Genomic DNA, 16,734 nt, shown 5'->3' with positions numbered 1-16,734 from the left:
AATATGTCGCAAGCTAGGTTTCAGAACCGGTCAGAAAGTGGCCACTTCCCTGGGGGCACCTGGGTCCGGAACATCCGGAGAAGTGACCATTGTGTCTAAAATCTCAAGAAACATGGTCCAATACTCTTGTTGTGCAAAATCATGAAGTTTGATATGCCGCAAGTTAGTTTTCGAAGGCAAATAATAGGTTGCACCTCTATCTGATAAGGAGGTTACCCCAGTACCCCCGGCTATAAATCCGGAACCATGATCCCGGTTACAGAAACGGCTGAGAATCAGATTTTTGAAGTTTTGAAATAGGGTGCAAAATGAGGCTCAGGCACATAGGTGTTAACGGAAATGTGTTCGGCTCTGCTCATGCCACATGGAAACCAATTTTATGTCAGAAAACTGCAACAAAATATTGCGTTGTTGGCATGTGATTTCACAATTTCCTGCTTATCGTAGGAGTCAAAATATGCATCTACTCGATCTACTCCGACTGGCGATCTAAGGCTCTACCATTGCTTGGAACTCCTGTCGTGGCTCATTAGGTGTTCTAACACAGTTTCACACAGTAGTAGGGGGGCCATTATTCATCAACAACTTCTGCGTAGCCGGCCCAGCCGTATTTGTTCGAGCCTGGCCTCGTTCGCGATCGAAGAAATGTATTTGTTTATACACTTTATTAAAATCGATTAACAAAACACCGTGCTGCAGTTGCATCGCCCAATGGGAACGCAAACTGGTCAACCTTATAGGTAGGTACCTAGTGCCTATAAGAGGGAGAACCGAACCCAGGCTGTATGATCACGACAATATAATGCCGGTAACACCGCCGCCACCGAGGGGCAAATGTGGCGGGGTTTTTGTATACAAACATGACTGCATTTGCTCACAGAGCCGCACCGGTGTAAGCACATGCGGCGGGAAGCGGACGGACAGGACAACGACTGTAAGAAGGGAATGATATATTTATCATACAAATGATTTTGTTGAGGTAGGTACAACACCGGTGAGATGTGGAATTATCTCGTACACGACGTTCGAGTTGTCTGAGAAAGAGAGGCAGAGAGCGTGGTCCAATCTTGGCCTGGAATATTGTCTTTTAGTATTTCTTGTGGATTTAATTTTCCCTGAAAGGCTGTAAAATTAAAGGAAAATAAATAATATAATATAATAATATAAATTATACATTTTTTCATATTCATTTATTTAGTTCAATATCAAATTCACGATATTACTGAGTAAACAATTGGAAGCCATCATACTCGGTATGCAGCTTTCCAACGCCAATCACGCCCAACGCTCGCCAGATCACGCTCCACTTAGTTCGCCCATGGTACTCTCTGCGCTCCACGCATTCTTGTACCAACCGGATCAGTCGCGAACACCAACTTTGCAGGGTTGTTATCCGGCATTCTTGCAAAATGCCCTGCTCACCGTATCATCTGGATGCAGCGTTCACCTTAGAGTGCATTGCAACTATTTTGTAGTTCATCCTTCTCCGCCACACACCGTTCTCTTGCACACCGCCGAAGATCGTCCTTCGCCCGCGTTTCTCGAAAACTCCGAGTGCTTGCAGGTCTCCCTCGAGCGTCAGAGGTCAGAGTTGCGCAATATCAGTCTTGTTCAGAGCTGCCAAATATCAGTCATGTCAGTTGACTACTGATTTTGCACCATCGTCACTCACTGTAGGCCGATCAATATCAAAACGATAGTGACCGGCAACGACTTGATACTGACCCACATTCCAGAGCACTATCATAGCAACTGAACTTATATTTTTGCGATTTTAGCCAAAACTCAAAATGTTTTGTGACCATCATACGAAACTTAAATTTCATCAACTTAACCCTTAAAGGATGTGGACAACTTTTTTGCATAGTTATACTTATAGCTTTTGACACAGTGGTGCTTTGTTACGAGTATAGATCTGAAGGCCTTAACCACATAATACTGAAAGGTGACCTCAGTTATCCCTGATGATCTGGAAACTTCCCTCCCATGGCTTGCACTATGTGTATAAATCAAATGAGCAAAATCTTATGTTTGTGCACTTCTGTTGGTACACCATTTCAAATTCAAACCATATTTCTCAACTTCAGAATAGTTCGGATGATCCAGGATGCCTCTATGATGTGTATACAAGTAAGGTACACCGGGGCAAGTTGAAACAGGTGGGGCAAGATGAAACAGCGGGTTAACATGATGTTTTCTAATGATGATAAACAATTTGATTGCCATAACACTTAGTTTTCGATTCCAACAAACTTTTAACGAAGGATAAATTTCCAAATTGTATTGAAATCTATTTCAAAACTTCGCGTTTCATCTTGCCCCACCCGTTTCAACTTGCCCCGGTGTACCTTATCATATGATTCAACTGATCTTCTAAAACTACCAAAACGCACTATACTAAGTTTGAAATGCAACCGATGTGTTATTACGGGTGTAGATATGAAGGCCTTAACTCCAGAATGATTTGGATAGCCTAAGGTATCGCCATTGATGTGCAGTTAGTCTTTCATACTCTGATTTACATGTATGGATCTAATGAAATCAGTTCTGACATGCATACATTAGTTTGATGCTCTATTACAGGTAAAGGCCTTACAATCACAACTTCAGAGCTTTTTTAAATCACCAGATCATAACTACCATCATTTCATGTTCTAAAATGTATATTTGAATGTAATTCTTCAAATTCAAGTGATTTGAAAAGTAAACATAACTATTTGTATTCAGTAGACAGAGTTCAAAACTTCTGGGCGTTTTTGATAACCTGGAGATCTATGTTACAGCTGTAAAAGGATATAACTCATTTCTATCTAACAGCTACAACCCAAACAAGGAGTTTTGGGCAATTTTCACTAACATATATCACATTTGCATAGAAATATTACCCGAAATCGAGCGAATAACAAGTGGTGTACACTACATTTGCAGCTATATCTCCAAAATGTTCTAGCATAACATAATCTCCATATATGCATATGATAGCACAACAGTTACTAATCCCCTTGACAAAAACATTTTGGTTTTGAAAATTCACCCACTGTGTCAAACGCTATAAGTATAACTATGCAAAAAAGTTGTCCATATCTTTTAAGGGTTAAGTGTTTATTTTGATTTTAAAACGAATTTTAAAGATGGTCTATCAGTGATATCTACCCACCATCTCAATCAGTCCAGTTGTGATGGGAGAAGAAAAGTGACGGTGACGCGGTGCCTCAACAGAGCACACGCTGACTTGGATCGCAGTTTGCCTACCATTGATAGTGACAGAGAGCATCTCTGGTCTTGTCGGGTGACTACTGATATTGCACCATCGTCACTATCACTCCAGGCCGTTCAATTTCAAGACGACAGTGACAGGAAATGACTTGATATTGACCTGCACTCTAGATCACAATCATGGCAACTGATCTGATATTTTAGTTGTTTACGTCAAAACTCAAACTTTTTCATGACCAACGTGCAAAACTTGTTATTTTGTACCACATATGTATATTAAAATATCATCTTGGTATATAAGTCTTCATTTGGATTTTTAAATGAATTTCAAAGATGGCCTATCAGTGATATCCACACACCATCACAGTCAGTCTAGTTCTGATGGAACAAGGAAAGTAACGGTGACTCAACAGAGCGGAGTGCACGCTGACTTGGATCGTAGCTGGCCTATCAAAATCAGCTATTTGCTTGCCATTGACAGTGACAGAGTGCAACTCTGCCACCGTTCTATTAGCGTTTCGTACATGATGCATTTGGTGTGGGGGTGAATCTGTTGGAGTCCGTAGTAGGCCCGAGTTCCACTGATGATAGCTGATGATACGCCGTCGTATTTCCTTTTTAGACGCATTCAGCATCTGCCCGACTTTTGTTGGTTCACGTTTCAGGGGGGTGTACAGTTCTGACTCCGTTTCAAATGTTCTAGCAATAATATCCATGTCATCCGAAAAACAGACAAATTGGCCGGAGTTCGTTATGATCGTCCGCCTGTTGAGTCCGGTTCGTCACATTACACCTTTTATTGCGATGACGAATAGTACACAGGAAACTTTATCACCTCGTAGTCCCCAAAGAGGTTCGAATGAACTACACAGCTCATTCGAATTCATTACGCATTTTTGTACACTGTCCATTGTTGCTTTTATCAGCCTGGTCAGCTTCCTGGGAAAGCAGTTTTCATCCATTATTTTCCATAGCTCTGTGCGGTCCATACTATCGTATACTACTTGATGAACTTGAAGTCAATAGCAGGGGTTACCTGGTATTCACGGCATTTCTGTAGGATTTGCCGTACGGTCACCAGAGTTGCGCAATATCAGTCTTGTCAGGTGACTACTGATATTGCACCATCGTCACTATCACTCCAGACCGTTCAATATCAATATGACAATGACATGTAACGACCTGATATTGACCCGCACTCTAGATCACAACCATTGCAACTGTTGTGATATTTTAGTGGTTTTCGCCAAAACAAAAATTTTTTTGTGATCAACATGCAAAACTTGTTATTTTGTACCACATATTAAAATATCATCTTGGTAAATCTTCATTTGGATTTTTAAACGAATTTTAAAGATGGCCTATCAGTGATATACACCATCACAGTCAATCCAGACAGATAAAAATAATGAGATTTACACGTCATGTAAACTTCATTTTAGTCATGTAAATTTAGTGTTATGATGGTTTACATGATATATCATGTAAATTTGTGTTATATGTCATGCAAACACTCAGAGTCATGCTAATTACATGATATATAATGGAAGTTTACATGATTTTTCATGAACTTTACATGATATGTCATGTAAACTTCTGTGATATCCCACGCTAAAATTATGTGCATCATAATGTCACAGAATTTTACACTCTTTTTTCGATCTGTGCAGTTCTGATGGAACAAGAAAAGACGGTGACTCAATAGAGCACACGCTAACTTGGATCGCAGTCGGCCTATCAAAATCAGCGATTTGGTTACCATTGACAGTGACCGACTGCAACTCTGACGGTCACCTGACTTGATAAAATCTTGGATAGCACTTTGTAGGCTTCATTCAAAATGTTGATCATTCGAAAATAGGGCAAGAGTTCCAATTATGGCTATAGTACAAATTATTCGTCATAGTTAATTTTCACCCTTTAACAATGTAAATCAACAAGAAAAAAATTGTGAACAACATATCACGTTCACAAAAGATGGTTGCACTCATTTAAACTTTTCTTTTTGTTCATATTATGATAGATATAAATCATTTTCCTTAAAATTTAGGCTTCTTTGCACTCTTTTTCTCCTTAGTGTACCAGTTATGGCTAATCCCATAAGGAATGCGTGCAAATAGTGCGAAAAGGAACCGATTTAAAAAAAATGTAACCATGACTGTTACAGGGTTCCTATCATTGGCACACGCTGTAATAAATACTAAAAGTAGCTTTGGCTCCGTTTCTATATTTTTCCTGTAAAGTATGGAAACTAAGCTGTATTTTAACATATTGATGACATTCGTTGGTCGTTTCGTTATTTTTGTACAAAATAGGCAGTACCATAATTGGTACTGACACCCTATACTCACATACTAACTTGTCACCTATGTTGTGGATCGGAAAGACTATCCCTTCCTTATCCATGTACAATTCGACTTACGGCACGAAGCCCTTGAGGGATGCGCTGATCTTCTGATAGATCGTACGTGCATCTTGAGAACGACACAGCAATTCCATTCCCTCGCACTCCACTTCTTCCAGACGACGGTTTTTATGCCGAAAGATGCGTGCCTGTTGCTTTCGCTTCTGTCTGTATCGCTTCACATTCTGTCGGGTCCCATGTTGCAGCATTACCACCCGTGCTGTATTCTTCTTTGAAAACTGCCGTACTCTGTACTCCTCGTCGAACCAATCATTCCGACTACTCCGTTGCACGTACCCAACCACAGTCAGTGGTAACGCCACATATATGTTTGTCTTTCAAATTTGAAGCACCACCAAGTGAAACTGGATGTTTCTGAACCTATAGTGATGTGAGTAATAGGCACAAAATTTTGCCAATAGAATAGATTCATGATAAAAAATCATGTAACCTTTCAAACAAGATCTTAACTACATTTAATAAATCGTCACCCATCAAATGATCAAGTTTGAGTAGGAAAATCAATCTGGGAAGGTTGTAGATGCCAATATCTGCTAACAAATTTGCAGCATGTTTTGAGAATTATCCGTTATTTTTATAAAAATATACATTCATTTAACTACACAATTATATGAACGCTATTCCTTCTGTAACTGTCTGAAATTCTTTAAAATGAAATGAATTCTTTCAGAAAGTAGGGTATATGTACTACACCTTGGCCTAATATGCAAGCCGCTTTGACAATTTTGACCATAACTCGTGAATTAATAAGCATAAGAAATTATATGTTGACCAGTGCTGAAAAATTCATTTCGTCAATCACCAATTCAACCACCTAGCTCATTTTAGAAGCTGAAGCTGAGAATATGGTATATGAAAAACTTATGCGGCAAGACAAATTCTACAAGAAAGTCACGGACAACCCGCTCTTTTTCGCATATTTAAGGTAAATGTCACGAACTATTTTCAAAAAATTTCAATGATATTCATGGTGAATATCAATTGACATTTTTCGAAGGTAGTCCGTGACATTTGCTTTGAATATTCGAAAAATGTCGGTTTTTTCCGTGACTTTCTTGTAGAACTGGACTAGCCGCACAAGTTTTTAATATAATGTATTTTTGGGTTCGGCTTCTAAAATGAGCTCTAGGTGGTTGAATTGGTGGTTGACGAAATGAATTTTTCAGCACTGATGTTGACCCTATCACGCACTCTTGACAATGCATGTTACACCACTTGAAGGTAAACTAACGTAAATATTCAAGAACTTACTTAATTACATTGAAAAGATTCGATGCGATGATATGCAACGTTGGTCTACGGTACAACAATTGGCATATTAGTGGATACAACGTTGGCCTATTGCTTTCCAGACACCGGAACTACTTATTCTCTCATTTTTTTCAATATTTCTGCTGAAGTATTGTCATTGTTTGTTCACCAATCTGACTTTCAAATTACATTTTTCATACACATTACATACACATTTTCACAAAACTATAAATAAATCACTTAAAATACAGTTATTTCTTTATTTAGTAACGAAAACAACGCAACCCAATTATTGTGTTATATTTTTACACTTACCACAAATAATTTTTTTCTTCCTGATCGTTCTTTCTGGTTCATACGCAAGCAATGTTGTTAACGTCACTTTATCGATGTTTTTGACGTTACTTTACTAATAAGCTAAGATTTGGGTACATAGTGAAAAAATGTCCTCAATAGTCGGCCCACATTTAATTTGTAAAATAGAAAAGTCAATTCAAAATGTCCCAGAATCATGCCATTTATGATCATGTGTATAGACTACCCACTAAGCCGAAGAATCATGGCGTCTACAAAAGCTAAACAAAGTGACATTTTCATTCCATGTTAGTGCTCTTAAGTGCTAAAATTGAAACGACATGTTACAGTTGTTTGTCGCAGAGCTTTTCCGATCTCCAGTTATGCGTGTTTGATTGAGTTTTTGGTTTACGTTGTGGTAGGCCTAACGAGGGGACTATGCCACCGAAGCATCCCGATACCCTACTTCAGGAGTTACTCCAGAATTTCCTCTAGAAATTTCTGCAAGAAATTCTTGAAGAAATTCCTGGAAGAACTCTTCAAAAAATTTCTGTAGAAATTTATGGAGGAATTCTTGAAGTTATTTTTTTCAGCCGGAATTTCAAGAGAAATTCCTGGAGGATTTCCTGTAGTGTTTCTTGTAAGAATTCATGAATTATTTTCTGGAGGAACTCCTGAAATATTTCCGGGAGGAATTTCTGGAGTATTTCCCGGAACAATTTCTGGAGGAATTCCTGTAGGATTTCCTAGAGTTATTCTTGGAGGATCTCCAGGAACAATTCTTTGAGGAATTTCTGGAGGAATTCCTGTTGTAATTCCTACATCATTTCCTGTTGGCATTTCTGCAGTTATTCCTGGAACAGTTCCTGTAGGAATTTCTGGAGTATTTCCCGGAACAATTCCTATAAGAATTCCTGTAATAATTCGTGAAGGAGTTCGTAGTAAAATTCCTGGAGGAATTTCTGGAGGCATTCCTAGAGGAATTACTGGAGGAATTTCTGGAGTACTTCCAAAGGGAATTCCTGGAGTACTTGCTAGAGGATTTTCTGGAATATATCCTGGAAGTATTCCTGAAGAAATTTCTGGAATATATCCTGAAAGTATTCCTGGAGAAATTCCTGAAAAAGTTCCAGGAGTACTTGCTGAAGGAATTCCTTGAGGAATGACTAATGGAATTTCTTGGCAGAATTTCTGAAGGATTTTGAGAGGTATTCTCTGGAAAAATCCCTGGAGGAATTCCTAGAGGAATCCCCTGAGGAACAGCTGGAGGAATCCTAGAAAGAATTCCTGGTGGAATTCCTGTCGGATTTTTTCGCGGAATTACGGGATGCACCCCTGCAGGATTTCATAGAGAAATTCCTGGGATTTCCGATTGAATCCTGGAGGAATCTCTAAAGCCATCCCTGAAAAAAAATCGTGGTGGGATCCCTTGGACAATTCCTGGAGGAATTCCAAAAGGAATCCCTTGAGGAACTTCAAGAGGAATCACTGTGAGGATACCTGGAAGAACCCCTATAGGAATTGCTGGTAGAATTCCGGGATGAATTTGTGGAACAATTCCTGGAAGAATTTTTGGAGGACACCTTGGAGGAATTTCTGAAGGAATCGCTTGATGAATTCCTGGATGAATTAGGAGATATCCCTGAAGAAAGTCCTGGTGGTATTCTTGGAAAAATTTCTGGATAAAGATGATAAAAATTTCATTTGGACTTTATGAACGGCTTAAGGCTTTTTTAACTTATTAGGTTTTATATAAGATTAGAGAAAATTGCGATTCAATCAGTTACGTGGATTACCCAGAGAGCTTGCTATTATTATTATTATTATTGTTCTGCCCTGCTCTAAGCTACTGGTTGAGCACAGAGGATGCGATGGATGGTGTCAGGAGGAGAGCTGCTGTGCAATACGAGAGGACACAGCTCTCGTTCACCCAGATGAATGCATGCGTGCGTGGGTGCTCTCGATCTAGGTGCCGTTTTGCCGGTGTTGCATGATCGAAGGCAGCAGCAGCAGCAGCAGCAGCAGCACGGTAGAAGAGAGTAACCTTCGGGGGGCTGAGTCAAAGCCAATATGTCAATACCATTCACCTGGGTGATTTATTGAACAAATCAATCATACACACCGCGAGCATATGTCCGTGGCTTAGTACAATGCACTCTTCGCCGGTGGGGTATTTCTTTCTGCGCAGCTTTACTGTTTCAGGAAAGAAATTGAACTCTAACTGGTTATCGATGATGATGATTATCGGTATTATTACAACGACAGAGGTTACTTTGAAGTACACATTTCATTTTGCAACTTTTTGCATAAATTACTATTTAGTTGAACAAATCTCTAATAGGTATTGTTTTTCTTTTCCTTTCAGTCTCTGCCTTCGTTAACGAAGCTGGCCCAGACCGACTTCGGCTCACGGTGTCCCCGCCGTCACACGTAATTATAACGGCGACCAAAAACACTCCCGTCTACCTGCCATGCCACGCCGAAGCCGATATCGACCCCAACGATTGGGGCGCCGACTCGGATATGGACGCGGACCAGGACATGGACGATATCGAGTACGAGACCAATGTCAACGAAGAGGTGGACATCCTGAATCCACCGAACCTCGAACGGCAGGGATTCTACGAAGACTCGCTCGACCTCCATAATCTGGCGCATGAAAATATCGACCCCAATGGCCATGGCAACGATCTGGACGAGGAAGAGGACGAAGAATATGACGAGGATGAGCAGTCAAGTCGGTATCGGCGGTCGGCTTACGGGCGCGATGAGCTGATCGAGTACGTGTGGTATCGGAATGGGTTAGAATTTTTCAGTACGGCGTTCCAGAACCAAAATCACAAGCAAACGCACAAGGGGTTTCGCCTGTTTCCAAATGGGACACTCAAGATACCGTACAATCGTCAAATGAGTAACATCTCGGCCGGAGTCTATCGCTGCAGGGCAAACTTGACGCGGCACGGAAGTGGATCGATTCTTTCGACTGAAAGTGTGGTGACTATAGCATGTAAGTATTACGCATCATATATATTTCAAGCAAATTTGGAATCAGTAATTCCCCATCCTACTACGCTGAACGTGCACTACGTCATCAGGGTGCAAAAAATCTAACATCTTAGGAGGGTTAAACGGAGGTGAAGTTGAATGCTAAGATGAATCCCTTAACACCCCATTTAAGATGAATCCCTTAACATCCCCAAATGTACCTATTTGTCTTATCAAAGTGAAACCATAACTCTACATTAAAAAAAATAGCAAGATTGTGAAGATGGTCTATTAATGCCAATAACACGACTTTTATCAATGTGACGCAAAAACCGCATCCAAATGATCGAAAGATATTATATTCAGCTTTTCATTCATACTAAAAAAATGTAATTGGTCCACTACAACGCACAGTGGCCGGCAGCCGGACAAAACCTCAAAAATCGACTTCAATTTTTTATTTTTCTAATATTTTTCTTCCATTATAGATACTTCAACTAAGAAAACCCCAAATTTTCAAGTCATTTGGTCGAATATTGAGTCTTGTAGATTTTTTCAAAGTTGAAGTTTTGTGTGCTACTATACTTGTATTTATTGTCTTTATTTTATGAGCTTTCTTCATGAGTTCGTTGTAAAAGTTAGGAAGATTTGAATAATGTGACAATATTTTTTGTGTTTTTGTGTATGAATAACCATTACATTTCAGGGATTGTTTGGAATCCAATCACAAATATATTATGTTTTTACAATATGCAAACATATTGACTTTTATGAAATTTTAGAGAAAAACTTCGTAGTAAAAAGATCCAGTACTTGTTTAGGAAACATCAGAAAACGACGCCGTATCCGGGACCTGACGTGCAATTTTGTCTAGTTTTTGGCTGTATAAGTCACTGTTTGCGCGTTTTTGCGCTAAGCTTGAAATTTTTTTTTTTCTATCAGGTCACAATGGAGCCGCATGGTTGTGGAGGAAGTGATTTTGTTTGAAGTTTAAATTTTATCTTAACATAGTTTAAATTGACTTCAGGAATACTAACAATTTAGTGCAGTTTTCATTCTTGCAGGATACCTTCACTAAGTCACGCGCTCATAGGGGGCGGGGGGGGGGTGGGGTGGTGAAGGGGTTGTGGTGATAACGTGATGGCCACATTAACATTTTTTTTTAAATATTTTTTTTTACAGAAAAACACAAGAGGTGGGTGCTCCAGTTAAAAACAGTGAGCTGGAGAGGAGTGGAGTGATGACAAAGTATGAACAAGCCTTTGTTTACTTAGATACTGCCTACATGTTGCTTCACCAGATACAACTAACTCTTTTAACCTTAAAAAAAAAAAGAAAGACAAAAATAACCGTGAAAAACATGTGACAATAACTACAAACCATTGCTCATTGATTTTCTTAAACTGGTCGTTTCTTCGATTCACCTTAATTATTATAATTGCTCAACAAGCTTGGAAGCAATCTCTTCACGAACTTCCATCGAAGTTTCAATATATAGTGACACAAATTCATCAACATTTACGCGTTTCTTCTCTACACGCACATTGCTACAGTTCAAAGCAATAATCACCTATAAAATATAAAAGGAATTCGCTAAAAACGCTACGCGTAAAACGCTACGATAAATATTTTTTCTGCGTAAATGTCGCGATCATCAAGGCAATCTTTGTATATTTTTATCTAAATTTAATGAAACGAACACGTTTCGCTCTTTATTATCAGGGGTTTCAATTGTTTTTTTTTTTTAACTTGAAGTTTTAATGTATGTTATGCATGTGTTTTAGTAAAACACATTTCTACTGAACGACACACAAAGTGATAAAGATTTTAAAAATATTTGCTGGAACTCTACTGTTCATCAATATGATTACCGATCTCTGATGATCGTTTATCAACAACTCCTTTCAATATTGCGAATATGAATTGCCAATTCTTTACAGATAGGGTTATTTTGGTTGCTTTGAGAAGTGATAGCAGATATCAATGCACATTACAATCCAAACTCGGAAAAGCATGAAGTTGTTGAAATGAGATTGATAAAAAGTAGTTCAAATTTTCCACAGTTCACTATATTAGACTATCCGACCCCATAACGATTGAATCAACACACCTCCGTGTACCCACCGTAGAATGTCACGTGGCCTATGGGCAGTCTCTGAGAATAGTCCGCGTCTGTCAGCCAACATTGGTGTGTATCTGAATTGATCCATTGAAAGAAAATGTAGATAAACGATTTTTTCTATTGATTTATTTAGTTTTAAAAATTTTGGACCACCCTAACAGCAACAAATAACCAATTATAGTTTATTTCAATACCAATACGTGATTTTATAATTCCCAAATTAAGAGGTTAATCAAAATCTACGTTCAAAAAGCACATCGTGATAGCTTATTGTCGATTATTTTTTACATGCTTCCCATAATCAGTAGATTTCAAAATTTTGAGCCACCCTAATATAGTAAAAACAAAATATATGAAAAGTTCCATATCAGAAATAGATTTAGGGAACTAAAATCATCATAACCTGTGAATTTTAGCAATTTCGGTTAACATTTGAGGTTTTGTCCGACTTTTGTATGGAGGCCCGCCACTGTGCAACGCAAGATATAGAGGTGTCCATAAAACTCGTGGTAATTTTCCTGGATATTTAGAAATTCGGATTTTTCGGAGAAGAAGAAACCGCAGGACATTCAGGAGCGAAGGGACACCAGGCCTAAGAAACATTGGAGGGGAGGTATCCAGCGCGAGAAGGGTGACGTGCTTGTTATCAAGACTAAAGAGTCTAAGGACTCGAAAGTCTTGAAGGCGATGAGAAGCGACGCCAAGCTTGTGGATCTGGGAGTCGACGAGCGTTGTATTAAACGAACTCGTACAGGTAAAATGATACTTGAGATTAAGTACGTAGGAGCGGTGCCTACAAAAGTCTGACGGAAGAGATATCTTTGGCAAGAGTGTTGAGGTGAGGGCTCTTACAATAGAGTTAATAAACTATAGAGGACGAATGTCGCTGGCGTCGCTGCCGCAACATCTCTTGCTGGCGGAGATAGGGAGGGATATAAGTGTCAAAGCGAAAAAGTATGCAGTTTGACAGATAGATACCCGGCATGTTTGCGAAAGAAAACAAAGGGAACAGCAGCGACATTCGTCCTCTATAGTTTATTAACTCTATTGCTCTTACAGGTGACTCTGAAGCTATCAGGTATCAGAAGGCCGGCTCCAGAGGCACGTTATCCTCCATTTGGGACATTTGTGCCATCGTCAAAATAAAAAAAAAAATATATTGTCCGACGTTTCAGTCCGTTTGGGTCCTTCTTCAGGGACTCAAGACTGACAAGCCACAACGAAACTGTTTCGTGAAACAATCGAAAACACCAACGATATTTCATTTACTACCTGAGGGAAAAAGGAAGGAAATAAGGATATGATAGGATGGGGATAGAGACAGGTAGGGGAATAGATAAAAATACCCTGGAAGAGGGTACTAACGCATAAGCGTACCAGAATGGGTTCAAACAGCGACCTGAAAAGGGCACGTAATAACGCATAAAACGAAAGAGAGCCTATAACTATGTACCACAGCGGGTTAAGAACAGCAGAATTTCCTGAAGATTCAGGTTTCTGAAGTCAGTTTCACTTAATAACATACATTTATTTGTTCAACATCACATTTAAGACAACACATAATCAACAATAGTACGCCACAATACTCGGTTCGTGGCTGCCGCTCTCCATTGCTCGCCAGGTCACGCTCCACCTGGTCCGCCCATCGTGCTCTCTGCGCTCCACGCCTTCTTGTGCCAACCGGATCAGTAGCAAACACCAGCTTTGCAAGGTTGTTGTCCGGCATTCTTGCAACGTGCCCTGCCCACCGTATCCTTCCGGCTTTGGCCACCTTCTGGATGCTGGGTTCGCCGTAAAGTGCAGCGAGTTCGTGGTTCATCCTTCTCCGCCACACACCGTTCTCCTGCACACCGACGAAGATCGTCCTTAGCACGCGTCGCTCGAAAACTCCGAGTGCTTGCAGGTCCTCCTCGAGCATGGTCCATGTCTCGTGTCCGTAGAGGACCACCGGTCTTATTAGCGTCTTGTACATGGTGCATTTGGTGCGTGGGTGAATCTTTTTCGACCGCAGTTTCTTCTGGAGCCCGTGGTAGGCCCGACTTCCGCTGATGATGCGCCTCCGAATTTGTTGTCAGCCGTCAGTAAGGATCCGAGGTAGACGAATTCCTCCACCACCTCGAAAGTATCCCCGTCTATCGTAACATTACTACCCAGACGGATCCGGTCGTGTTCGGTTCCGCCTACTAGCATGTACTTTGTTTTTGAGGTATTCACCACCAGTCCGACATTTGATGCTTCGCGTTTCAGGCGGGTGTACAGCTCTGAAACCATTCCAAATGTTCTGGCAATAATGTCCATGTCGTCTGAAAGCACACAAATTGACCGGATTTTGTGAAAATCGTTTCCCGGCTGTTGAGCCCGGCTCGTCGCATCACACCTTCCAGAGCGATGTTGAAGAGTAGGCATGAGAGTCCATCACCTTGTCGCAGTCCCCGGCGAGATTCGAATGAACTAGATAGTTCACCCGAAACCCTTACGCAGTTTTGCACACCGTCCATCGTTGCTTTAATCAGTCTAGTCACAGAGAACAGACATCCAAGTCCAGTTCCAAAATTATGTAAGGAATTTAACGGCCATTTGAAATCGGCAACACAAGTGGCAATAGCGTGGCGCTCTTCTTCTTCTTCTTGGCGTAACGTCCTCCCTGGGACAAAGCCTGCTTCTCAGCTTAGTGCTCAATGAGCACTTCCACAGTTTTTAACTGAGAGCTTCCTCTGCCAATGACCATTTTGCATGTGTATATCGTGTGGCAGGCACGAAGATACTCTATGCCCAAGGAAGTCAAGGAAATTTCCTTTACGAAAAGATCCTGGACCGACCGGGAAGCGAACCCGTCACCCTCAGCATGGTCATGCTGAATACCCGTGCGTTTACCGCCTCGGCTATATGGGCCCCGGCTATGGCGTGGCGCTGCAATCGGTTAATTTGCCATACTAATTTAATTCACCACTTGAAATGTTTCAATTCACCACTGACTGTGGCAATATGGTGTTTGGTGGCGTTAGTGTTGTCATCGTGTATTGGTTTGCAACCATACTCAAGTAAAGATTCAAATCCTTACACAACTTTCCGAATGAAATTTGTTCTAGCCTGGATGTCTGTTCTCTGTGGTCTAGTCAGCTTCCCAGGAAAGCCGTTTTCGTCCATGATAAGTGTTTACCGAATACTCGGAAACGCAGATGAGCAAAAACTGGACAGTTACATCCCAAGTAACAATTCCATTGCTGACTGGTTTTCTTCGATTTTTATTAAGGTTTTATTCCAGCAATAATTAAAACTCACAGTTTTATGACTGCTTTTATGAAAACCATTGATGAAATGTTTTATAGTATACTTGAAGATATTTATAAAGCCAGATTTCAAGAGTAAACAAAACTCTCCGATATGTAAACCTTCTGGCATTCATAATTACCACAATAAAACTGTTGAAACTCTCAACAGATGGCGATCCGCTCGATTAGTAACGACATCTGTTGGTGAAAAAGCAGAAACTACGACACTGCTAGGTTTATTGCGGTCATCATAAAAGTAAAATTGCTTTCGTTTTATTTTCGCTAATTATGGTCGTCGCCATATTGAATAATTAGCTGACGTGAATTGAAAATAGTTAATTTTGCTCAAATAAGCAGTGAATTGATTGTTTGCCACCATTTCCATAACATGCCCACATAAACAAACTCTCTCAGTTGAGCTTTCTTGTGATTCGAGATAGTTTTACTAAATTAACAGGTTGATGAATTTCATTTCAAGATGATAATATTCACTGTTTTCGAAGCGCATTAATTTTATGTTTCTGCAACCCCAATATTCCCGGTAAAATTGAATGCGCATAAGCCTACCAACACAATAACTACTAAAATATCACTTTGAAATGATCGCTTTCTACTTACGAATTATGTATCTTCCTGAACTTTACGTGCCATCGGAGAAGCTTCTCTGCATCTTGAGCTGTCATAATTTTTGGTGAAAAAAAACATCAACAATCATCATAACCTCTTTTCGAGAATGGATTATTTTCAACAAGGTTTTAAAACAGTTTTATAGCTACTCTAAACCCTTTATAAGGCCGAGAAAACTAGAAGAGTTGTCAACGCATACTATTATGGAAATGATTATATACATGATTACATGTACAAAACAATTTTTGTTTGAAAGAAACTCTCAAAAATCTAGGTGGCAATATAGTTGCCACTGCCCGTTCAGCCCAAAAACGCTGGTGGCAATATAGTTGCCACTGCCCGTTAACCCCAAAAACGAGCTTTTGAGGTGGCAATATAATTGCCACTGCCCGTTTAGGCCACCAGCGCTGGTGGCAATATTCTTGCCACTGTCCGTTTAGGGTACTTTTCTTCTTTTGACTTCGACAAAAAGTCGAGAAAGAGATTTTAGAATGGATTAGGGCTTAACCCAGAATATAAACTGCGTAGTTCAGCTCATGTTA

The 16,734-nt window shown here is 40.1% G+C and overlaps 1 protein-coding gene across 2 annotated transcripts in view; it reads left to right on the top strand.

Annotated features, from left to right (window-relative positions):
- The window catches only part of LOC109430327 (uncharacterized), a 231,165-nt gene that overhangs the window by 171,726 nt on the left and 42,705 nt on the right, over nt 1–16,734 (top strand). For both annotated transcript variants that reach the window (XM_062846354.1, XM_029856954.2), the window contains one exon: nt 9,552–10,193. In XM_062846354.1, coding sequence (XP_062702338.1) covers nt 9,710–10,193 — 484 coding nt within the window. In that variant the 5' untranslated portion in view covers nt 9,552–9,709. The remainder of the gene's footprint in view (nt 1–9,551; nt 10,194–16,734) is intronic.

The sequence above is a fragment of the Aedes albopictus genome, chromosome 1 (genome assembly GCF_035046485.1).
Source record: "Aedes albopictus strain Foshan chromosome 1, AalbF5, whole genome shotgun sequence".
NCBI lineage: Eukaryota > Metazoa > Arthropoda > Insecta > Diptera > Culicidae > Aedes > Aedes albopictus.
The sequence above is the reverse complement of the archived record's forward strand: the minus strand, read 5'-3'. Positions and strand labels throughout refer to the sequence as shown.